This window comes from Actinia tenebrosa, unplaced genomic scaffold, assembly GCF_029948245.1.
Source record: "Actinia tenebrosa isolate PJP-AT-01 unplaced genomic scaffold, QUT_ActTen_1.0 PGA_scaffold7__59_contigs__length_16204524, whole genome shotgun sequence".
NCBI lineage: Eukaryota > Metazoa > Cnidaria > Anthozoa > Actiniaria > Actiniidae > Actinia > Actinia tenebrosa.
This window is the reverse complement of record NW_028292584.1, coordinates 800,377-824,324: the sequence shown is the minus strand read 5'-3', so window position 1 is coordinate 824,324 and position 23,948 is coordinate 800,377. Positions and strand designations below refer to the sequence as shown.

General features: G+C 35.1%; 1 protein-coding gene across 5 annotated transcripts in view; it reads right to left on the bottom strand.

Annotated features, from left to right (window-relative positions):
• Window positions 1-23,222, bottom strand: part of LOC116303757 (rho family-interacting cell polarization regulator 2) — a 29,229-nt gene extending 6,007 nt beyond the window's left edge. Inside the window, exons 1-30 of one of the 5 annotated variants that reach the window (XM_031713351.2) lie at window positions 23,087-23,222; window positions 22,893-22,963; window positions 16,468-16,568; window positions 15,368-15,565; window positions 14,586-14,634; window positions 14,382-14,410; window positions 14,177-14,201; window positions 13,442-13,490; window positions 13,071-13,159; window positions 12,824-12,887; window positions 12,621-12,664; window positions 12,252-12,335; window positions 11,588-11,629; window positions 11,406-11,492; window positions 10,582-10,643; window positions 9,808-9,969; window positions 9,099-9,147; window positions 8,403-8,559; window positions 7,871-7,932; window positions 5,653-6,216; window positions 5,151-5,192; window positions 5,032-5,064; window positions 4,455-4,557; window positions 3,624-3,688; window positions 2,981-3,074; window positions 2,267-2,387; window positions 1,650-1,690; window positions 1,299-1,351; window positions 603-699; window positions 183-229 (exon numbers count right to left, since the gene is read on the bottom strand). In XM_031713351.2, coding sequence (XP_031569211.1) covers window positions 183-229; window positions 603-699; window positions 1,299-1,351; window positions 1,650-1,690; window positions 2,267-2,387; window positions 2,981-3,074; window positions 3,624-3,688; window positions 4,455-4,557; window positions 5,032-5,064; window positions 5,151-5,192; window positions 5,653-6,216; window positions 7,871-7,932; window positions 8,403-8,559; window positions 9,099-9,147; window positions 9,808-9,969; window positions 10,582-10,643; window positions 11,406-11,492; window positions 11,588-11,629; window positions 12,252-12,335; window positions 12,621-12,664; window positions 12,824-12,887; window positions 13,071-13,159; window positions 13,442-13,490; window positions 14,177-14,201; window positions 14,382-14,410; window positions 14,586-14,634; window positions 15,368-15,565; window positions 16,468-16,568; window positions 22,893-22,940 — 2,661 coding nt within the window. In that variant the 5' untranslated portion in view covers window positions 22,941-22,963; window positions 23,087-23,222. Of the gene's footprint in view, window positions 1-182; window positions 230-602; window positions 700-1,298; window positions 1,352-1,649; window positions 1,691-2,266; window positions 2,388-2,980; window positions 3,075-3,623; window positions 3,689-4,454; window positions 4,558-5,031; window positions 5,065-5,150; window positions 5,193-5,652; window positions 6,217-7,870; window positions 7,933-8,402; window positions 8,560-9,098; window positions 9,148-9,807; window positions 9,970-10,581; window positions 10,644-11,405; window positions 11,493-11,587; window positions 11,630-12,251; window positions 12,336-12,620; window positions 12,665-12,823; window positions 12,888-13,070; window positions 13,160-13,441; window positions 13,491-14,176; window positions 14,202-14,381; window positions 14,411-14,585; window positions 14,635-15,367; window positions 15,566-16,467; window positions 16,569-17,320; window positions 17,458-19,608; window positions 19,776-20,081; window positions 20,145-22,892 lie in introns of those variants that run through there. The other 4 variants (XM_089039794.1, XM_031713352.2, XM_031713353.2 and 1 more) reach the window with 4 other exon arrangements.
• Between the last annotated feature and the right edge of the window lie 726 nt (window positions 23,223-23,948).

Here is a 23,948-nt window from a genome sequence, read left to right as displayed (position 1 = left end):
TGGGTCGAGTTGAGTGGCATTGCAGTGTATTTCGGGACAGTTTTAGGGGACAAAATAGAAGCCGTCTTGGAAATGTATCCCCTAAAACAGCCCACAATGCATTGCGATGCCAACTCGACCCAGTTTTTTCCTTAACCTTGAAATACGTTATACTTGAAATTATTTGATACAGAAGTTCTTACCTTACGCCTTGCCTCGCTGTCCTTTATTAGACTACACAAAAATGATTCTGCAAATTAACACATATTAATTTAACTTTTGTGATACGAGATTCTAAAACTATAATATAATGTTTTAATATCTTTGATTTCTAATGCATAAAGGATTATTTTAAAGGTTTAGAACCTCGTATCATGAAATTAAATAAATCTTTTGGAATCCAAGCAATGAAAATATCAGTAAGTTAACTTTTGTATTTTACTTTTGTATGAGTTTTTCGAAAGAGGGGGCTCTGGGACGTTATAACTGAGAAGACCAATCAAAGACTAATACCCAGCAACAGGCAACAGTAAATAAACGAATAACCGACGTCAGTGAAAGGATGGAGAGCTATTATTCAACCACTTTCCCGAGAAAAGGAAATAATGACTCATTTACCATACCTGCCGCTTGAACTAAATGTCTGTCTGTATCAACCAGGAGAGAAAGAACAGCGCAAAAACAAATCCTGGTCAGCGGCACTTCGCTGTACTGTTTCAACTGGAAACAAAGAAAACTGAATGAACACCATTTTTGTACATACGTGTGAAGTGGGACAATAAGAAGTTGGAGGATATAAGGCTTTGTGAAAAAAGAGGCTAAAAGCAGGCTTTACTAATTCTCTGTCAGCCTTTCAAGTTAGTTTTACAGTTGATACCACTAATAACAGAATCAAACATATGAATAAGAAAGACATGTTCAAGACGATTCTAGTATAACTTTTCTTTCAATTTATTTTACTATTTCAAGTTTTTTTGCTAGTTTCCTGTGACTAATAAGAGACTGTTCATTAATTTTGCCTCATGGGGGCTGGAGGAAAAATCTAAAAAATGTTTTTGACCCCCCCCCCCCCCCCCCCCCCTTGTGACCTTTTAGGCATACCTTAATTATTTGTTTCAACCCCCCCTTTAAGTCAGCAAATACTATTAAAGACCCCCCTTCTTTGTGTGATTTTTTTTCAAAGCCCCCCTACTTTTCCTCCAGCCCCCCCCCCTCCCCCCCCAAGGCATAATTAATGAACAGTCCCTAAGTGTTATATATAATATAATATGGTTTTCTAAATGAATATTTAGGCATATTAGGTGAATCCTGAACCCCACCTGTGCAACAACTGCTTCTTTTTCAGTTGATAACAACCTTCTGCTTATTAATACTGTAAACAAAAACAGAATGATAATTTAGGACTAACCCTTGATTCGAGGGTTTTTCTACTTCCACAAGCCGGAATGAACAAGCTAGACTGAAAATCAATCTGTGTGTTAGCAGTGCTCTGATCTTGAGCAATCTGTGAGTTAACAGTGCCTCAACTTTGATCAGCATGAAGATAGTTTCAGTGTTCTATCTGTGTGTTAGCCATACGATAACTTGGATCATCTCAGAGGTTTAATTTGCCAAAAGGCCAATTTTGGTGGTACAATCTTAATGTTGATTACATGACAGTCTTTACTTACATTCATATGCTACTTCATCCACGTACTTAGTGGTGTTGTGCCTATGAAAACATTTCACTCTGTAAGACCTTGCACGATATAACAAGCAATGGTGGGGGGTAGGGAAGGGGTTGACCATTGATAGCTGGTACTCTGACAGTTGTACCAAAGATAATGGCGATGACTAAAAAAATGTAGGATACAATATTTTTCTGAAGATGCTGATGATGCTAATTTGATGATGCTAAGATAGTAATGCTGCTCAAGAGAGTGATGTTAATGACTATAGATATCTTATAGATCAATGATGCCGCTGCCTTGTGAGAATGGAAATCAGAGAATACTAAAGATGATGATGATGATAGTAGAAAGATGCAGAAAGATTTTAATGTTGATGATGTTGACTGTGATGATGGTGATAATGCGGAATGGTGATAATGAAGATGATGATAATGATGATGGTGATGGTAATGACGATGACTGTGATGATGAGGATAATGCGGGATGGTGATGATTATGTTAATGGTGTTGGTTTGGCTAGGTTGATGGTGATGATGGTGATGATGAACGTAATAGTACCAGTGTTGGTAACAACGAATATATACACTGATACATAAGGACCTCAAAAAATGGCTTACCTTGAATGTTCCAATAAAAAGTTCTCGTACTGATAAACACTAATAACTTCATCGTCCTCGACGATCGGTTCTATGATGTCACCATCTTGGTGTATGATACGACCAATTATTGTAGGGAAAACTGCATAATAACCAAATATTCACAGTCACCATAAATGTTTGTGCATCGTTGTGAGACTCGTACTGTATCGACGATTTGTTGTATCAGCCCCAAAAATTGCTTGATTATAACCAAGGTTTCTACCTCCGCGTTCTTTTAAATGGTGATGATTACCCTAACATTCATGTAAGTGCCAAAAAATATATAAAGTCCCCTAATAAATATCACGGCGGTATGGATCTCGGAATTATCCGGGGGCGTCCTAAATTCAGTTAGTAGCCATGTGTAACCATGCGTAACTCCTTAAAAGCGAGAACCAGGGAAATGCGCATATCTGCAAGTTTTCAAGTTCAGCAGTTCAGAACAATTATGAACAATATATCGCGCACATTTTCAGAAAGAGTAATGATGGACTGCTGAAGCAGACTCTGTTTGACTTTAAATCTACAAGGGGGAAATTGGATTGGGGGAAATTAATGACGATGACGATGATTAGAAACAAATGTCAAATCATACATTCCCGCAATTTCGAGAGAAACGTTTTGACAAGAGAGGAGTCGAGACAGGCAGCTCTTGAGCATGAGAATGATTGAGTGATTACGTTAGTTTCTTACCACTATCTGCTACTCTGTTATAACTTTGTTTTATCTGTGAATTAAATCTTTCTTCGAAAGATTCTCTAACATCTTTGGCTAAGACATACAATGGCTGAAAAAGAAAATACAAACTTGATACACAGCTGCAAGACTCGAGTATACCTTATACAGTCAACTCTCGTTACAGCAGACACCCTTGGGACCATTACTTGGTGCCCTCAATAGCGAGCGTCCACAATGGCAAGAATTGAATACGGTCATTTCTTTGTCAATGTTTTTGCCGATGATTTTTCTCCAGTCCGTAATAGCAACGTGTCAGTAATATTGGGGTGTCTGCAAGGCGAAAGTTGACTGTAGTCCCTTTCATAGTTCCCTGAGCCATCTTAAAAGGTAGCAGTGCATTTGACTCGAAGTGAGACAAACGGTGAGCTTGCAATGATGTCTCTATCACTGACAGCCAAGGCAAGACTAACTTTAAAGATGGCGCAGGGAACTGTGAAGGGGACTGTTAGTGTACGACTGGGTTATAATCGGGAAGAAGAAAAATTAACGAAGGAGCCAAAAAACGTTAGGAGAGAACCAACAAGCAACTGTAATATCATATGTTTAGTATACCTTTTATCTTGTTAATTATGATATCGAAAAAAATATCATTACTTACACTTGCTCGTATACTATTTTGCCAGATAGAACACACCAGCACGTTCGAGAACAATCCAGGACAAGCTATAACAGCAATTGAGCATACAACCACATCGTTAGTATTGTATAATGTAAGCCTTTTACTCTTGCTACTTGATAACTTCAAAATTTATCGATATCTTGACACAACCTATCAGCTGTTCAAAGTCATGGCAGGGCTAAATAATAGATCTAATTGGCATTTAGCTTGTTAGGTTTTGAGAAGGGAGGAAAACTAGATAAAAACTCTTGAATCAAAGAAGAGGCCTTACGAACTCTATCAACGTGTAATGCCACGTCTGGGAATCGACAATACTTTTAAAGGGTAGTTAAACCGAGGCTAATAGTTGTGCACGGAGGATATCGTTCATGCCCAACGGATAAAAAAACTGAATAACAGAGTCATGAAATTTCACGAAAGCTACTATTAATTCAAGTGTCATAAAAAAATGGTCATAATGCACCATAGGCTCTATAAATGTTACCAAAAACCGCCGCCCTCTGGAGCGGAAAAAAAACTCCTGCGAAAAGCAAGCGAGGTCGAATAGCCAATTCTCGTTATTTTGATTGAGTGATCAAGCACAAAACAATCCGAGTCGAGGCTCTGAGGAAAAAAATAGCGTAATTTCAATTAATCTTCTGTTTCCCCGGAGCCGCCTCGACTCGGATTGTTTTGTGCTTGATCACTCTACCAGAATATCGAAAATTGATCGACATGGGCTTTGATTTGCGCATGGACTTTATGCGTAAGCAACAACAACAAAATACTTTCTGGGTAATAATCAATGGGCAAACTCATGGTATTACTCACCTCTTTCAAGTGTAATTTCTTCATTATCATTATGTATTGCAAGGTCTAGAAGCAGTTCTAGGACCCTCGCTTGGCGTCTTAACTTAGCGAGAGCTATAGTTTCCTAAAATGGAAAGAAAAAAGAAGTAGGATCTCTTAGACATTTAAAAACCTGTTTTCTCAAGGTTGCGTGTGCGCATCCAAATTTAAGGAACTTGACGAGCACGATACCAGAACACGAGTATTATTATGCATTTCTTGATTTTTTTAAAATTTTTTTTTCTAAAAGAATTTAAAAAGTCGATTATTCTCCTCTTTAAATATAAAGCATTCTTCTCGAATTTAATGAATTTGCGCTTTTCAGTTTTGTGGCCCGTCAAGTTGGATGCGCGCGCAACCTTGAGAAAATGGTCTATTCTGAAATAAAGGAATTTATCTTCATTTATCTTCAGCCAACAGACCACTTTTTGTATATTCCGCTCTTTAGTCTGACTATTTATTACCGTTATAAATAATATAGAAAACAAGAATGTAACAGAGAGCCTGAGAGTAGAGACGCGGGTTATGGGACATTTAAAAATAAAAAATAAAATCTTACCTTAAATTTCATTGGTCCAAAAGATCCAAGGAACTGTAAAACAACGGAAAGATTTTTCTTTTAATTCTATAATATGACTGAACAAATATCAGCAAATGTTATTTATTTGATTTACTCACCCCAGTTAATTCTTCGCACAGTTGTAGGTGTGCTAAAATGACCTAATAAAAGATCATAGAAGAGGTATGTTAGTGTTTTTTGTAAAGAACAAAAGGATAGTTTTATTCCAGGATGTGTTGATCGCTGTCAAAAGCACTGCAGGTGTAATGAGACCGAGGCAATTTATAGGGCAAAGAGCTTCTTGCCCCAAATTGCCTCACTTTCATGGTCGCCCGGATACGTTTGACAGCGATCATCACATCTCGGAATCAATCTTATTGGCTTTGGAAATCCTCCTTTAACGTACTTGAAAAAGAAAACTAGGGATCGATGACAAAAATAGCAGCTACAGCATTAAACATTCCCAAAAATTATTCTTTACATTTTCAATTTTCGACTCAATCTGCAGCTCGTGGATATTTGTTGAGCTTGCGCTCAACTCTATCAATGTATTATAACGCTCCACACTACCTTTCAAAATTGAGAAAAAGACCCATGCACCTCTCCCTTCATACTACTTACCTTGTCTAATGCCTTGTTTCCTACAGTAACATCTTGACTATCGCTTGATGATAAATTAGGACTTATCGGCCTTGATCTTCCGACACCATCATTGATACTACCCCTATTACCCGTAGCCCCCAATGCTTCTAGATCCTCCATAGCCACGCCCTGAGCTTCATCCTCTTTCGATCCTACATCCCCTTTATCTTGATCCGACTTCCCTGATTCCTTATTTGTCTCATCTTTATCTTCTCTCTTTCTAAATTTATAACTTATTTCAAACTCCTCCTTTCCAAAACATGTCTCTATAATTTCGGTCGATGAATTACTTTCCGAAGCCTCGACAATGGTATCCGGTGTAAATTGTGGTAGTTTTAATGGGGATTTTGCACAGCCTTCTTCGCCACTGTCCCGACCAAAATCGTCCGTGCTGTTATAGCCAGTGTCCTGGTGCCAACTTCCATCGCTTTTGACGCTTCTTGCTGAGCTTTCGACCTCATCTTCATTATCTTCAAGGAAATCAAAACTTTCCAAAGCACTTTCAACGGATATCGAGATGGATGAGCGAGAGAGGCTGCATTTCTGTTTAATGGAACAAAAGTATATCATCATAAACTACAGTGCTATATATAAACATTATAGCGCGACTCCTTGAGGCATGACCACCGATAATCTATTGGCATAATAATCTTTTTTCTTGGCCATCGTCCAATCAGCATTGCGAGATTGTCTTAAATTATCTCCGATCTAAACGCTGAATGGACTCTAGACAAAAATTGATACACTTATTTCAATAAAGTTAGTCACATGAAAAGCTGTAAAGCTGAGGCCGACAAGGATTATGGGTAGATTCATTTTACACGTTTAACCGCTTAATAACTGTTCATCGACTTGCGAAATCTTTTACCGGTTACAGTCTCACCTCTTCTCTGAGCATCATCGAGCTGCAGTTTGTATTACAAAAGCTTTGTATATATATGCTTTTTTGATATGAAAAGTTTCCCATGATGCTCAGTGATCTCAGCTTTCTAGGTTTTTGGTGACTAACTTTATTGAGATAAGTGTATGCAAATACGTTATCGGTGGCCACAGTTTTTAAGCCTTGCGCTCTGATTTGTATTTTATAAAGAAAAGAAAATATCTTGCTTGCTGTGCTGAGTGTAGTTATAAAGAACTTGGAAATTAGCAAAACACCAACTGCCTTTATTAAATAAAGTGTACAAAGTGATGGACAGGATAATACAGCAATTGTAGCTTTCATGATCTTAGGAGCTTAATAAAGCGCATAAATTACATGTCAGATAAAGAGGAATTTAGAAGGAAAGTCTAAGAAAATAAGAAGGGAAAAAAAGAAGAAAAAGAAAGAAAGACAAGAAACTAGTACTAACATAACGACGCCTGACGTTGATCGGATCAAAGTATCTATAGCACAACCGGTTGGGAAAGAGTGGCAACTGGTGCACCTAAATATCATTAAATTAGCTTTTAAAATTAGATTAAATTAAAGGGTTGTTAAATTACATTAAAATTTCATTATTATTATGTTTTTAACAATTACAGCTGTTTTCAAGTAAACACTATAGCGGCACGCTAAAATTAGTTTTTCATTTCCGTCAATCGAAAATAATCAGTTGGTACCTTTTATACTTTTGACTGGCGTCAGTGAAAAACCAAATTCCAACGGCAAACTCGCAACAACCGAGTTCTATATGGCGTTACATTAAATTTGAAAGATTGTAGAATGAGTTCCGCAGGAGCATGTTTTATACTCACAAGCATGAATACTGCAGCGCGATAGCAATTTTAAAACGTGTCACTTCACAATGACCTGATTGCTCCTTCAAATCGTGTTTTACACATGCAAAGTTCACATATTCCCTATGTTATGATATAAAAGTAGCCTGGCAAAGATGTCTAAGATCCTTGTACATCACATTATGTAAATTCAAACATAACGGTTGCATTAGCCTGCGTTCATCGGCGGTCTGCGGTGCTTGCGCGAAAAAGAGAAGGGGGGGGGGGGGGGTGGGGAAGGGGGGCGAAAAAGGCTTTCTCCTTCGAAACACCGCAGACCGCCTAGCAACGCAGGCTACGGTTGCATCGATTAGCTAGTGTTAGCTAGAAGGTGTAAGGGTCTTTTCTTTCACATCACCTCCCCAAGAACAGGCTATAAGATCACTAATCATGATAATGTTGACTTATGGCCGTTTATGATGATGGTAATTTTAGAGCTTACCTTTAAAATTTCTTCCAGTTTTTCTAACTGTTTAATCATTAACTGCAGTTCAGGGTATTGGTCTAAAATCGCAAAAAAATTCTTAATCAATAATTATGGCCTTAATAATCATTCTTTACACTAGAGACGAAAAATACGTCGAGATGCTTAATACATCTATTACTTCGTACTTTCTTCGTTTGTTGCCCATCTGTATACTGTCAGACCATCGAACTCTTAGACGACGAACTAAATCAAGTAGTGCGTCTGAACGCATAATGCGATTTATGCAAGTCTTTATAACCGACGAACTTTGAGGCGCAAAAAAGGATGCACTAAAAAAGGTTGCCCAACTTAGTCCGGACGTATTATGCGTCTCTAGTAAAAAAAAAAACTGCCAATAAGCAAAAAACTAAGAAAACATAAAAATATCGAGCAAGCACTAGCAAATTCCCGTCAATTATCTGATGATCCATCCCTTACGTACATTACAAACATGAGATTAAAATGAAACCGTACTAATAGTATAACGGACCGAAGACTAAATATTTACCTTTATGCGACTGAAATGTCGGTATCAAGTGCATTACCGCACGGTCTAGAGATGTGGCGTGCCTGAATTCTTCAGGTTCTTCTGATATTCCATTCCCGAGTATGTAGTCCCTCTCAAACACTGGTGGAGAGTCGGCGATGATCGCAATATGATGTGCCTAGAGAAACAGACAGAAAGACAGTTTTACTGAAAATATATTTCTGACAAGCTCAAAAATGGGTTTTATGTGACCTTAATATAAAAATGGGTAGAAATTTTTATCAAAAAAAAAAAAAAAAAAGGAAAAAAAACATTTGTCGTCAGCCTTTTTTGAAATATTTTAAGGCATGGTCCAAGTAAAAACTGAAAGCATAGAAGCATTGTACATAGTCTCCCCCGCAGCCGTTCTTAGTGTCAGCACGCAAGTACACCAAATACAAATGATACAATTAGCCTGCGTTGCACAATAATTATCGCAGTCCGCCGGCAACGCAGGCTATGATTAGGATAGTCGTCAGTCATCAGCACAGTTGATACATACAAAAAATCATTTGTGGTTTTTTAAAACATACAAGAAACGCCTTTCGAACTCAACAAACTAGTTTTACTTAGATTCCGTTTTTTCTGTATTTTATATGAGCTTCATTCTGAACCCGACATCGATTCCCCCATTCTGGTACACTGCCTCAGTTGCATGCTATTTTGCTTAGTACTTACCCTTTCGGGCGTATATTTTCTCTGTCCGTCCTCACTATCGTTTAGGGAGCTGTGAATTTAGAAAACATCTTAGTTTTGTAGTTAACAAACTATATAATAGTCTTTCCTTTATAAAAGTGTAGTTAAATATACGACGCATGCGTGACAATCCATCGGTCATGACTAAACACTAGTGAAAATACAAACGAGATACTTTAAATTTTATCCGCGAACACTGAAACGAGATTTAGTTCAAAATACGGAGAAAGACTATTTGTTGGCCCATGCAGCATTTAAAAAAGCTGAACTAAAATTTGAAGTGCAAATCAAAAATATCAATTATTACAGAAGAAAAGCGGCTCTTCATTTTAGTTCAAATCATGACTTTTATTGAATTACTGCCGGGATTTATCAAAGCCAGGGCACGACTAACACTGATCGAATTGAAATTTAGATTGCTAGGCGTGGCGTAGGGAGGAAAACGAAGACGCCTGAGAAAATTTTCGAATCAAGGGAGAGACATAACAAACTCTACTCATATGTGATGCCGGCAATAGAACCCGAGACCCCAGTGATGTGAGGCGAGTGCAATATTGCTGTGCCTCCTCACTAAAAATAAGACATTTTCTACTCATAATCCTTATTGTATCCTTGTGTACCCTTTTTATTTCAGTCGGCTATCTTTTCTTGATTGATATTTCTATAGTATCAGTAGCTTCCATAATCTTACTTGTTTGATTGTAGGTTCTTGTTGCTTCCTTGGCTGTGAGCTGGGCTGGTTGAGATCGACATGGCATCGTTATTCTCACCGCCAGGTACAAAGATGACTTCTGAGAGTAAACTTTGAGGTCGTTTTGATCGTATGGTATTCTCTGCTGTGCCAGAGAAAGGTCTAGAGGCAAAAAGAGAAATAAAAAAAATAAGTGATTGAATATCAAGGCTTTTAATACTATGACTGCAGAGTTAACATGGCTACTTCGTCTCCTAAAGCGATTTCTGATTTCAAAAGGGCTTTAAAACTGAACCAATAGCAAAGCGAGGCATGATAATCATTATCCAATCGCATATCGGTTTACTTGGAAGGCCATTTGAGTGTTGCACAACATATTACTTTCAATAAATCCTATTCTAACATTTTATTTTGTCTTTACTTAAGAATAAGGAGTATTGGAGGAGCCAGACATGTATAAACTGCTTTTACTTCTTATCAAAGACAAATTTCAGATACTAAATTAATTTGCACGGTCAATCATTTAATTTTATAGACCTTCGCTCTAATTTTAAGCTGCTGATATGAGCGGACAACCAGCGTATTGTTGCAAGCCATTCCATGCACAAGTTTGGAATTTTATACCATTTGAAACCAAAAGCGGGAATATACCTCGTCAAATAGCAAAAGTTTAAAACGCACCCTTATCTTTTTTCGGTAAGGTAAAAACTAGTACACCGAGTTATCATAACAATACTTAAACATATCAATATTAAAATCTAAATGATTACAAACCTCCATTCCACTGTAAGTTTTAACTTCATAGATCCCGTGCTGTTTAGAGGGACCGAAAACGTCTGAGACAAAATTAAATAGATTAAAATAAAACGATATAAACTATAGATATATAATATACTTACGTGTGGTCTTGGTAAAACACTGTGTAAATATTCTATTATATACAATAGGGCTTGTATAGAGGCATATATGGAGTATCAGCCCATGACAAAAGTGAGCGTAAAACTTCGTAGGCGTATAATAAAACGATAAGCTGTTTCCGTTTCGATGTATTACCAAAAAATCTGCTTTTATCTCTCATTTCCTGCTTTATCATATTACCTCGGGACAGAAAGTTGATTTGGTGAAGAAGAAAAAAAAGCGAATTTTTCTTTTATCCATTTTTAGTTAACAGAGAAAGGAAAGGAAATGAAACGAAAGGAAATGAAAAGAAAGCAAAGTAAAAGAAAGCATCGCAAAGAAACGGAAAGCGAAGCGCCGGACGACAGAAGTCGAGATTAAAAGAAGAGGAAAAGAGAAGGAAGGCGAAGAGGTAAGTGTACAGAAATGAATACAGCAGAAAGCTTTTTTTCCCTACTTTTTCTTTTAGATTTTAGATTTTTGACATTCGCATTTTCACGAGTATGAGGAAGACTCCATATGAGTGCCAGATATGACTAGTGTCTGAATTATCTTCCTTTAATAATCACATTTACTGGTAAGGCTGGTAAAGCACTGTCACCAAACTAAATTTTTCTGAGTTTTTACTCTAGAAAAATCTGCATCACCTCTTCCAATCCCTTTTAAATTATTTAAAATAATCGTTGAAGTGTTTGGATTACCTGTGGTCTGGCCTTGATATAGGTTCTTGACCGCAATATAATATTGCCAACCGATAAATTAGCTTGAATTTTACGCATTTCAACCACCTGAAGACAAAACAAGTCAGCGATTCATATATTTTTTATCATATTTTTAATAATAAAACAATCTAAATGTTCTAGATGCGACTTCGTCAACTTACTCTAATCGATAGCTCATCGTTAATTCTCGGAAGTAGTGGAAACTGAAAGGTAGAAAAACAAACAAGACTCAAAACAAAATAGTCAAAACAGTAACCGCGGTAAACCCAATCCTTACAGAAAGGAAAAAAAGAAATTAGAAAAAAGAAAATACTTATAGTTAAGAACAAAAAATATCACAAATAAAAATTTTATAGTTGGAGTGGTTATTTGAAAGTTACAATAACTAGCATCCAATCACAAAACATTATAGAAAACCCTTTTTTCTATCCGCCAATCAAAGGTTTTGTAATATTTTGGCGCCATTTTACGCCTGCCACGCGCGCCTGCGGATTTTTCTCCCACAAAAATTAAGGGGAAAAAATAATGACAATCCCTTGTCAGTTGGAATTAAACCAGACCGAGATTCAAAATCAAGACCAGGAAAACTGTCTTTCTATAAAGGCTCTGGAAGTTTAAGCAAGGGAAACAATACTTGTACGACTTGGCAAACTGTAAGTTTGATTAATTCTAAAAAAAATGATTTTATAATGAATAATGTTTTATTTAAAACGAAAAAGAACAACCCCGTAAGCTAATCAACAAATTAGCTTTTGGCGGCAAAATTGTTTTATTGCTAACAAGATTTTTAGTGCTTTTTCTTCGGTGCATGCATGTGTATTTTACCTCACTATCAATCCATCGTTGTCCATCTTTATCGATTTTACACCTTGCTTTCCATTTAAATGACGACCCATGTTTGATTAAAACCTGGGAAATAAAATTAAGAGATTTAGACCATATTTGAAAATTAAACAACTAAATCGTAAATATGCAAAAGAATAGGGCAGTGAAAAGAATGCTCAATCGTCAAAAGCAGGAACGCAATTTTTTCTTTTTTCCTTCTATCTTTTTGTCTTGAGAAGATGGGTGAGGAGGTGGTGGGGGGGGGGGGGGGGGGGGGGGGAGTATGTTATATGCCTCAACCAACAAGTAGGTTATCTGCCTATACATGCATACAATAGGACTAGGCTATGGAACAACAAACTGACTTACATCATAAGTATCTCCACTACAAAGTCTTCCAAATCCTGCTAATCCTGCAAAAGGCAATATCAACATGTGTACTCTTAGCAAATCTCATTTTTAGAAACATTTTTCTTATCCTTTTTAAGTTTTTAAGTCAAGAGTATTGACTTTTCAGCTCTTCTTTTGTTTGATTTCTTAACATATTTTATTTCCACAATTAAAAGCCATACCTTCTATTTTTATTCTAAATATGCCTAATTTGCTTTCTAATTCCTCCTCTAAGGCACAAAGTCTCTGTGAAAATAAAATGAATTAAATATGTTAAAACACTATTCATTTTATGAAATTGAAACTTGGAATTTTCAAACAAGATTTTTTTTTCAAAACAAGAATTTCATACATATCCACATCAAGCCCCTGAAACATGATTGCATTATGTCCATATTGTGTGTCAAAGCTTTGTTATGCATTTTTTACCTCAGTACATTCTTTATAACTTGACTTGCACTTGTCCAGCCCATCTTTGGATCCTTGTTGTCCCAATGCATGGATAAGATTTTTCGATCCTAATTTTAAAGTAGAGTGGCATTAAAATTAAAAAAACTATTAACTAGAAAGTAATCGCAAAAACTTTGGGATTTTTAACTACAAGCTAGAGACTACAAGCCTTGTATATACATGTAGAAATAAATTTTAGAAATTGTATGGAATAATCCTTATCGAGGCAGGATTTGCAAAAGAATTTAAATTTCAAACATTAACTAGAATATACATGTATTGGGGTCCTGTAAACATTTTTGAAAGCTGATGACAAAATGAGCAATATCTTGACACACATGTACATGTACCTTCTCTAATTTTTTGTTGATACATATAGAGTTGAAACAGCTCTTCCATCTATAAATGTAAAGATAGTGAATGATAAACATTATTGTACTGTATATCTTCAATGTTTGGTTGTATACTGTATATACAATGAAATATTATGCAATCTATACACAAAGTTGACATTGGTAAAAATTAAGTTTTAGATGCTTCTACATGGCTTTTTTTCACCTGCCAATTTGTTATAATATTCAAGGTTAGTTTGATGTATATATTTATTATTCAATAAGTAATAATTTTGTAAAACTAAAACAGATTATCAAATAACTGTTACGACAGTATATGATGTAACTGCCAATGTGCACTAGCATGCATTTCTAGCACAATGCATGATAAGAAACCGAGTATGGCACAATTAAGTCAGGACAAGGAAATCAATAGAATTATCAGACCTAAGAAGAAAAAAAAAATTATTTCGTCTGTTGAAATACACCACAGATTAGCCCTTGTATCATTCCTATCCAATATATATGCATGGTTATTGAAAGTACTGTAATTTGTGAATTATCTATAAAAGAAATAATAAAAACTTCTTGCTGTGCTGTGTGTAGTCATAAAGCCCTTGATTGGGTGTTGGCAGATATTGAGTTACACTTCACTTGTGTTCTGTCAACCCAGCATGCCGCATAACTGCAAATATCAAATTTAAACTTTGCTATTTAACTTCTGCAATTTGTTTTGAGATGTTTAAGACATACCTCATGCAGTCTTGATTCCAGTAACCTAGGTGAATAAAGAAATTATTCATTATAACGTAACCATTATATTAATTATTCATTACATGTAATTATTCATGTCAAACAATTAATACATTTAAACATTATTGCTCAAATAGTAAAAATTATCACCTACTATAAAATATACAATTTCTTGGACCAGATTGTGAATTAAGCAGCAACTAACCTTATTCTTTGCTCAACTAATCTTTTTCTCTGACGTGCAAAAAAAAAAAAGGTTAATAACCTTATGTTTCAAAAATTTTGGTTCACAACTTATTCCGATCAGTTATAAAGATACAGATAAAAAGATCCAAAATTAAAAAATTAAGTATTGCATGCAATATTTAATGATTATAAGCAGTAAAGTTGACACTCTGCTTACAGATACCTTAGGTTCTACACTGTTTAAAGCTTCTTGAAGGTATGTAGCACATTCACTAATTGAAAAAAAGATAATAACAATTTACATTATATAAATAATTTTAAAATGACATGATACCATCCCCCCTCCATTAACAGGTGGTTTTAAAAAGATATATTAAAATAATTAAGCAACAGTTATTTAAGTCCAGTTTTTTAGAACCTGATTATTGCATGCGTAAATGTATGATAAAATACATACATTAATCACATTAATTAATCTAGTATAGAATGAATGATATTGGATAGGGGTATAGACTATCTAGATAGGCATTACGTAGGGAATTACTTTTGAACTTGTAAAATTCCACTGTATTCGATTCCTTGACTACAGATTTATTTAGGGATAGCCTCACTTACAATATGTGTAGAATATGCTTCACTCACTGTTCCAGTGACAGCGAATGGGATTCCAAATGGTTTGCATTGTTGAAATTGTGCATTCTATAATTCAGTATCATTAGTATTTATGAAATATTTCTACAAGTCAATGAAATGAGGCTAATCTTATCTAAATGTCAATCTGTATAGTCAGGAAAACAGATGAGATACATATGTACTTTAACAAAAACTCAATATTTGTCTGTATCACCACAGCCTGTGTATTTTCCTTAAAGTTTGATCATTTGAGAGCATGCAGCCAATGAAATTAAAACAGTGTATTGTCAGCTCTGAACCAGCTTCCAACTAGCCATAAATATAAGCCCATATTAATTGGCCGCTCAAAATTGAAATTAAAAGTACACTCACCTAAGACCAGCTTGAAGTTTTGTAAACATATTTAAGGCACTTTCTACTCTAGGAACTTTGACAGCTGGTCTGGACCCAAAAAGACCTGTATGTCTACGTCGAACATTTTGGGAATGTCTTCTTTCTAATTCAGCTGGAGAGGGATGAAGTGGGATCGGTCTAACACCCCGTGCTGCTGCAGCACTGAAAGACTGTGATCTATGGATAAAACAAATTATAAAATGAAAAATAATCTTTAAAAATGTAGACCAAAAATAATATACACATTGAAATCTAAAATTTCTTCAAGTATTGGATATGCATGAAGTCAAATCCAGTCAGTCGACTGGCCTCACTGAAGCAGTTGTAATTAATTATTAAGTAATTATAGTTTGTTTATAATAATAGGATAATGGTGAGCAAAAACCCATTCAATGTATGACTTTGAGTCTTGGGGAAGGAAATCAAATGTCGTTATTAATAGAGGTAGATTGTATACTATATTATCTAGGTTAGTAAATTTTAATTATGAACATTGTTTAAAGTTGTGTCTATTTGTATTACTAATTAGATGTAAGTAATATTTGTTTCATGGGTATAAAGAAACACATTTTAAATTAGTAAACACAATTTGTAACCACAATTACTTATGTTTAATTAGTTTAATAACTCTTTTGATTAGATTATCATAATAACATTAACATAATAACTATCAACAGTTAATGTTATACATATTAATAGTAAGCTGATTAATTGGCAAAAAACACATGCTTCTATGCATGTCTTGTAAGTTAAAACTGTTAGTTTATAATCAAATTAAATCTAGCATCATTTTAAAGTTCTTAAAAAATTGCAGCCATACCAAAACTATCATTTTATAGTATATGACATCAGCTGTTTTACCTTAAGTTACTCATTCTTACAATATATAATAGACATTATTTGTTATAATCAAGAGAAATATAAAAAAATATTTTAAATGCTAATCAAGGCTGAGACTGGTTCAGTTGCCTTATTGTTTGCCTATGTGGTGATCATTGAACCAATGATATTAAGAATTAAATTAAATATTTATATGAATTTTAATTGCAGGTAATTGTATTAGAATGTCTTAAACTCACCTATTTGCTTGATTGTCATTAATGCTGAAGAATCCCCGCTCCATTCGTAATGATTTTGAGTGCCTACTGGGAGGATTTCTTGAACCACCATTTTCCTTTCCCTATTACAAGTATTGACACAATAAGTTTTCTTCAAAAGAAGCTTTCATTAATCAAAAAATCTGACAGTTTTTAAAGACCATGGTTAATTAGATAAAATAATGCTCTAATTTAAGACCCAACATTAAAAGTGATATTGTTTATGTCAGTATAATATTCAAATAGTACTGTACGATATATTAGTTGAGGTAGCAAAAGTTCTGTACAAATGAGATTAAACTTGCCCAACATCAAACAGAAGAATAAAAATTAACCAAGTGAATAATGTAATGAAAAAAGGGTAAATTTACTCCGACGGACTAGCGTCCGAAACATCTGCAGTAAGTTTTTTCATCTTTTCACGGTGTTAAATTTACCCGGCTTTTATCGTTACTGTTTTATTAGAAATACCAACGCAGCTCACAGTAGTTTTTAAGTGAATAATGCATTAATTTACTCCCTAGCTAGAGTGAAAAATATTCTGTTCAAGCAAACATGCAACTTTCATTTTAAAGCGAAATTGTTGAGAAATTCATAGACATTTTCAGACTGTTTCTTAGAGCAGTATAACATTGTAATACAAGATAAAAATATTTTCCACACACAATATATATAAAACTATAATAACTATATCTAGAAATTATATACTCTGAAGTAAATCTATATGGTTTTGAATCATTTTAAACCTATAGCGTTGAAGAATTATGCCCTATATTCATTCTTTTAGAGCAGAAACTAAATATAATACAAAAATATCGTCAAAATAATAACATACTTTTAAGAAATATCAAACCTTGTCCAAAGAAACCTATATCCATGATGGTTTTCAAAAGGAAATCAGGATTGATTGATGCACCTCTTGAGTTGAATCAATACAGAAATTGCTGTTATGATAATACTTAAAAATATCCCCGCAAACAAAACTGAAATGAAAAGGCTGACTTGACACCACATGTCATAAACCTGAAATAGTTTGTGGTTTTCTCAATCATGAAGCTGAAATAATGACAATGAAGCAGCCAATCCAAAAGCACACTGTCAAGTTTAATAAGGCTATATTTTTTAAAAACAATAATCATCATTTTCGAATTGAACTAAATATTTAGTACAATTTTCTTGAAAGGTGGATATAAGTAGAACTAGAGGAATAAAAAGTTGATTTTTCAAATTTACTAAATTATGTTAAAAGGTAATTAATTAAAGATAATATAACCTAATTACAATAATATTATCTAATGCCTGGACTTGTTATGGGAGCTCAACTCAAGATAAAAAGATAAAACACTAAATTTTAAATCAAGATGAAACAAGCTGAATTTTAAATCTTATAGGTTTGCCTTCCAAATTTGGTTTCCCCAGGAAACCATTTTAAAGTAGCCCATAAAACATCAATCTTAACATGATCTGAGAAAAAAAGTATGGGATGATGTTTGAAATAGAAAAATGTTTAGATATAAATATTAATTTCTTGCTTGCAGTATTCCTATTTTCCCCCTCCCCTCTCCCCCCTCTAAACACCAAAAAAAAAGAAAGGAAAGGAAAGGAAACAAAAACAAAATTACATACAACATAGTGTTCTAGCAGGGGAAAAAATCTGCATAGCAATGAATGGAAAAGAACTGAGAGAGAGGAAAATAAGAGATAAGAAAGCTAGAGAAAGGATAGGAAAGCAAAAGAAAAAGAAGGAAACAAAAGGAACCAAAAGGAACCAAAAGGATAGGATAGATAGTGGAAAAATAGGAAACGAAATGAAACGAAAGGAAAATTAGATACAATATAGTGTTCTATCAGGAAAAAAATTTGCATAACAATGAATGGAAAAGAACTGAGAGAGAGCTGTCACGATATTTGGATGCCCAGAGAGCTTGGTAAGAGCAAATTTGACCAGAGACTCATATCAAAACGTAAAGGAAATAAGCATTTAAAGCAAAGTTATTCTACAGTAATACTCCAAGGGAAAATACAAAATTATGTACAGTTTTTCTTGTTAATCCAAAAAAATGCCAAGAAAATATCACAGCATTTAGTTTATAACTGTCTATGGGGGAAAATGCCCTCCAGTTTGGATGTCACTTAGTATTATAATTTTAGCAATACCAATCGAAAATATATTTCACTAAAAAGAGGAATGTATAGTTTATGGTTATTGGAATCGTCACAGCAGGTATTTTATTATTCAAATCCAGTGACGTTCTTAATCATTACATCTATGAAAAACTTCCAATGAAAATAACATTCCTTTGTAGTGGCAATGTTATTATGTTATAAAATTTTATCACTTGGCTAATTCAACGCATTATCGATAGAACATAATGTCAAACACAGGGCCCTTGGTACAAATATTTGTTCGGAAAATGAATAAAAAGGATCAGTAACAAACGATTAGCAAACACTAGCATGTAGTATAGATGTTAGCTATTGATAGGAAGCAACCGACAGTGGGACTATAAAATCTCGGCGAGGCGGTCACAGACACTCAAGAGAAACCTCACAGCAGAGGGAAAATATAAGCCAGAGGATGTCGATTTGAAATATCACATAATTAATGAAAAATCCGCTAATCATTTTTAGTCCGAACTGTCTTACAGTGGAAAAACGCTTTGTTTGGTTCTAAAACGACATGGCGAAATATTTTCTGGAGGTGCGATAAGCTAGGGCTTACATATTAAGTCATATTAACGATTTTGTAGAGCAGTTCTGTCATGGATAAGCACTTCAAAAAGCAAGACTACTTACATTTTAAGACCTCTGTTTTCGAGAAATGAAAAAAAGATGTTGCTTTGAAATGTCGCTAAGATATGTGATAAATTAAACGGGTCCGGTGAACTGGATAGACTATGAATGAAAAACTGATAAAGCAGATTTCGATTGACACTGATTTCTATACAGTGGGATAAACTACGGAATTCAATGTACCATAACTGTCAATGTAGGATTACCAACATTAGATTTAACCCACTAGCAACCATAAATACTGTTCTTCACAATGCTAAAGAGCTTTGTGGTTCGAAAGGGTCAGAACAGTGTTAAAGTAATCAAGAACAAGTACAGTCAAAAACTCACCATTATTTCAACGAGCTACAGCCGATTTCTGATATGATTTTCTCCTCACATTGATGCGAGGGGAACTTTAAGGTATTTGTATACAAGCAGTGTCAAAGCCGGTTACAAAATTGGCAGCAAAGCTCACTCATGGTTGAAACGTATTCTTATTTACTTTCTGCATCAGCGAACAGTGAAGGTCACGTGACGATAAGGAATAAATTATCGCAGCACGAAGGAATATCGACTGACAACGGAGAAATATCGACTGCTAATTTTATCAATACTTTGCTTATTTGACGAAAAATGTCGATTTTCAGACTTGATTTCGAAAGGGAGGATGTGTAAACGTCACGTAAAGGGCTACTTTTGTAAATTTGAATGATCTTCGTAGGAAAAAAAGAAATACTAAGACGGGATTATTTCCCCTTGGTCACGAGTGGAAGATAGTCTGAGACGAGCCATTTCATGTCAGCGTTGATTGAATTACTTACATCTACACAGTATTTCCGGCTTAATTTTGCGACACGTTATCGTTGTCATGGCGAGAGCTAGACCTGCGGAAGGAGCATAAAGTCGTTAATAGGAGAAATCCATCTTGAAACCGGTTGCATGAAAGTTGATATTTTTTCTAATTTCAGCCAAAAAAGGTAAAGAAGGAAGTAAATCCTAACTGAGCACGCCTCCGTAATTGAACAAATGACTCGATCTACAGGTTCTTTCGATAGACGGTTACCGAGGATTCTTATGACAAAGTGCTGAATGGTACATGAAACTCATCGGCTTGTTTATAACCAATGAACGTTTGCGTAGGTTTAGATAAAAATCAGTTTAGATATCTTTCAGTGTAGCTATAGGTGGGTGTTCTTTAGCAGTTCTTAGTTTTCTTGGCTAGGGAAGGTAAGCAGTTGGTGGATGCAGCAGTTGGCTGCGGGATTCTTAGCTGCCTTCATATTGCTCTTCTGAAATAAATATCACACAAACAATAGGAAAAGCAAAAGAAAAGAAAAGAAAACACATGCGACCACAACGTTGTTAAGTAGTGAACTGAGTAGCATTGCCAACCAAAATTTTCCATTTATACAAAATAGGAGAGTGGTATATCCAACGTGGTCTATTACAGTCTTCCCTTTATAGCTCCATCCGCCACTTTCCCGACCAAACAAAAAAACATAACTTTCCGTTTATTTTTTGTAATTTAATTCAAAAGATGAAATAATAAACCTTTATAACATTTCTACATTTCTTCTGATATAGAAGTCACAACAAAAATTCATAATGAACTAAATATAAATTTTATAAATTGATTGGATACTGTAAGTAGATATGAAATGGCGGTTCTGCATCACTCGAGTGAGGTGCCATTGAGGTGCCATTGAGGTACCCCCCCCCTCCCCCTCAGGGTCTTTACAGAGATGACGTTATAGCTATTCTTATGTTTTTAGTTGACTGGATTGCACCACATCCTATATTTTACGTCAAAGTTTAATCCTAATAAAAGTTTCTAATTATTCATAAAATACAGTTTTTCTATCTCAAAGCCTTAAAGGCTTAGTTTAGGCTTTTGTTTCATCCTATTGAGTTCTACGGATATTGTCCTTTGTCTTACTACCGCGATAAGATATTGAATACTAAAGATTTTGAGATTTTATGCCCAACTCTTTTACTACCCAGAGATGACGTTATAGCTATTCTTATGTTTTTAGTTGACTGGATTGCACCACATCCTATATTTTACGTCAAAGTTTAATCCTAATAAAAGTTTCTAATTATTCATAAAATATAGTTTTTCTATCTCAAAGCCTTAAAGGCTTAGTTTAGGCTTTTGTTTCATCCTAATTGAGTTCTACGGATATTGTCCTTTGTCTTACTACCGCGATAAGATATTGAATACTAAAGATTTTGAGATTTTATGCCCAACTCTTTTACTACCGTCTAAAGTAAGAATTGCACCACTCACAGGCAATACGGATATCGTCATATCTATTTTTAGAATTAATGCTTCAACTTTATGTTCGGAAAACACGAAGTTTTCACGGTTCGAGTTTCCTCACTGTAACAGATGGTAGGTTTTATGCTAGTCAATGTTTCAATTTCAAGTTTCCATGGATCTTTGCGGAGCATGAAAAGTATGGCGCTCGCTGTTTTTACACGAATGCATACTTAGCCAGACACGCGTCGCGCATTCGGGGTTCCTTCAAGTTCAGTAGCTAGTTAGTATTCTGACTGAGAACTAAAAAAGTGCAGACTTCAGGGAGCAGGGAAGCATTGTTCTTAAAAACATTGCTTGTACTAATTCATCAGGTCAGTTAGACGTTTATGAAGGAACTATCATCACAGCCCAGCCATTACTCGGTTCCAAGTGACGTCACGTTTTGTACTAAAAAAAGAATCGAATTTCCTGTTCTGCGTTAAAAATAATGATCCTGCAATCGAGCCAAAAAATTCATATATAATTAAAAGCAAATATAGCGACTGAAAATACCAAAATAAATAACAAAATGAGAAACTGAAAAATCTTATTGCTTATTTTTTTGAATATTATTGAAGAGATGAAAGTAGATGATGAGACAATGTCGGAATAATGACACGCGTCTTTGATGCCAGACTTCACTAACCAACCGTAGTACTGCTCTAGCTATGCTAATAGAAAAATAACAAACTATAACATTACACCTACCTATTTTACTTTTTGGTTTTCTAATCATCGTAATGTTTTGATCGAGTCTTTGACAACGTTATATATTCTTTTATAGTATATATTCTTTAGGTACTGTTTATATACAATAAAAAAATATGTGACATCTGTCGTATTTGAATTCTTAGTTTAGTCTACTGGAAAAGGATTTTATAATTTCATGATACTGAAATATTTCATAGAGATGGTTGTTATAAGAATGGCAAGAACAGGGGATTACAGAATTTCATATGCATGCAGTGTATACTGTAGAGAGGCAGCCGCTTAGTCGCCAGGCTGAACGAACTGGTACATCATGATTACCCTCAGATTTCTAAGATTCTTCAAGGTCGCTCTTTGTCAAACTCACATATAGTTTACACAATATCCTGCTTTTCTAAAGGCATTAGTATCAAATTCATCGATGATACTTAGTGCTATTTATTCAGTCAGTAGTAAAATATTCCGTGCGTGTCCATATACAATTCTAGCTACCTACGTCGAGTTACTAATAAAAGTGTCAAAGCGTTTCTAAGTTATAAGACAACAACGGCTGCAGTCAACTTATTATCGGCTATACTGAAATCACGAAACATGAACATATTAGACATATAATAATTAGACTTACCGCGCAAAGATTACAAAGACTAAATAGATGTAGCATGTCTTGAATCATCTAACGTTGAGTCTCCACATTGTCTAGATACACAGAGAAGCATTGCTTCAATATTGCGGCATATTTCCTCTCTTTGATAACATGTTTAATGAGTCAAGATAATTCGATAAGAGGAAGCATTATCTCACACACGAATCCAGTCAAACCTTAAAATGGAAGCTCAGTTTCATTGTGCTGTATTAAAATGTGGCTTAGGCTGAGTGCTGTTGGTCTCCCAAGGCGCATACAAAAGAAATTTCTTAGTTTGTTGATTTTGTAACGTGGAGCCTATTAATGCGTAAAGGTAATAGAAGGATTTCGTTACGTCTTTTGGCCTTTCCTGACAAATGGTGATAGACATTTGTTGGCTTGAGGGCCTCAAGAGGTGACACTAGATTTCGGGGTGGGGAGGGTAGTGAGAGCTCTTGTAACTCGGTCAGAAGCTTTTCTATAAAATTGAGACAGGACTAGCAACAATAGCGACCACCCTGGGTTTAAAAACAAGTAGCCAAGTCTGAAAATAGCGACTATAAACCTAGCATTCTGATGGATAAACAAATAACACTGAGAAGACTTGGTTGGTTGATCTCTTAGGTACTTATCATACGAGGAAGTGAATTCATCAACCATGCTATCTTAACTAATTCAATCATAGGAAACAGACTTGTATTATGTCACGAAATCAGTCAAATTAATCTACTAAAACCTTACCAAATCTATTAGACTGGTTATATTATATTTAGACACCTTTTCAGTTTTCGCAAAAGTCAAAATTTACTACCGATGGCACTACGCGCCCACACCGCGCCCACGACAAACAGAATCCAAGACTTGACGCTGACAATAGTGTTTATCGGACATGTACCCTAACCCCCCTCCCCTCCCGGGGTGTGTTAAAAATAGCATCGAAACGCGATCCATGATCGAACAAAACTACAGCGAAGTTTATTTTTGTAGACTTTGTACAGTATAAACACAAATATGATATACGCACACAAATGCATACATAGAGCGTATGTTATTTCATTT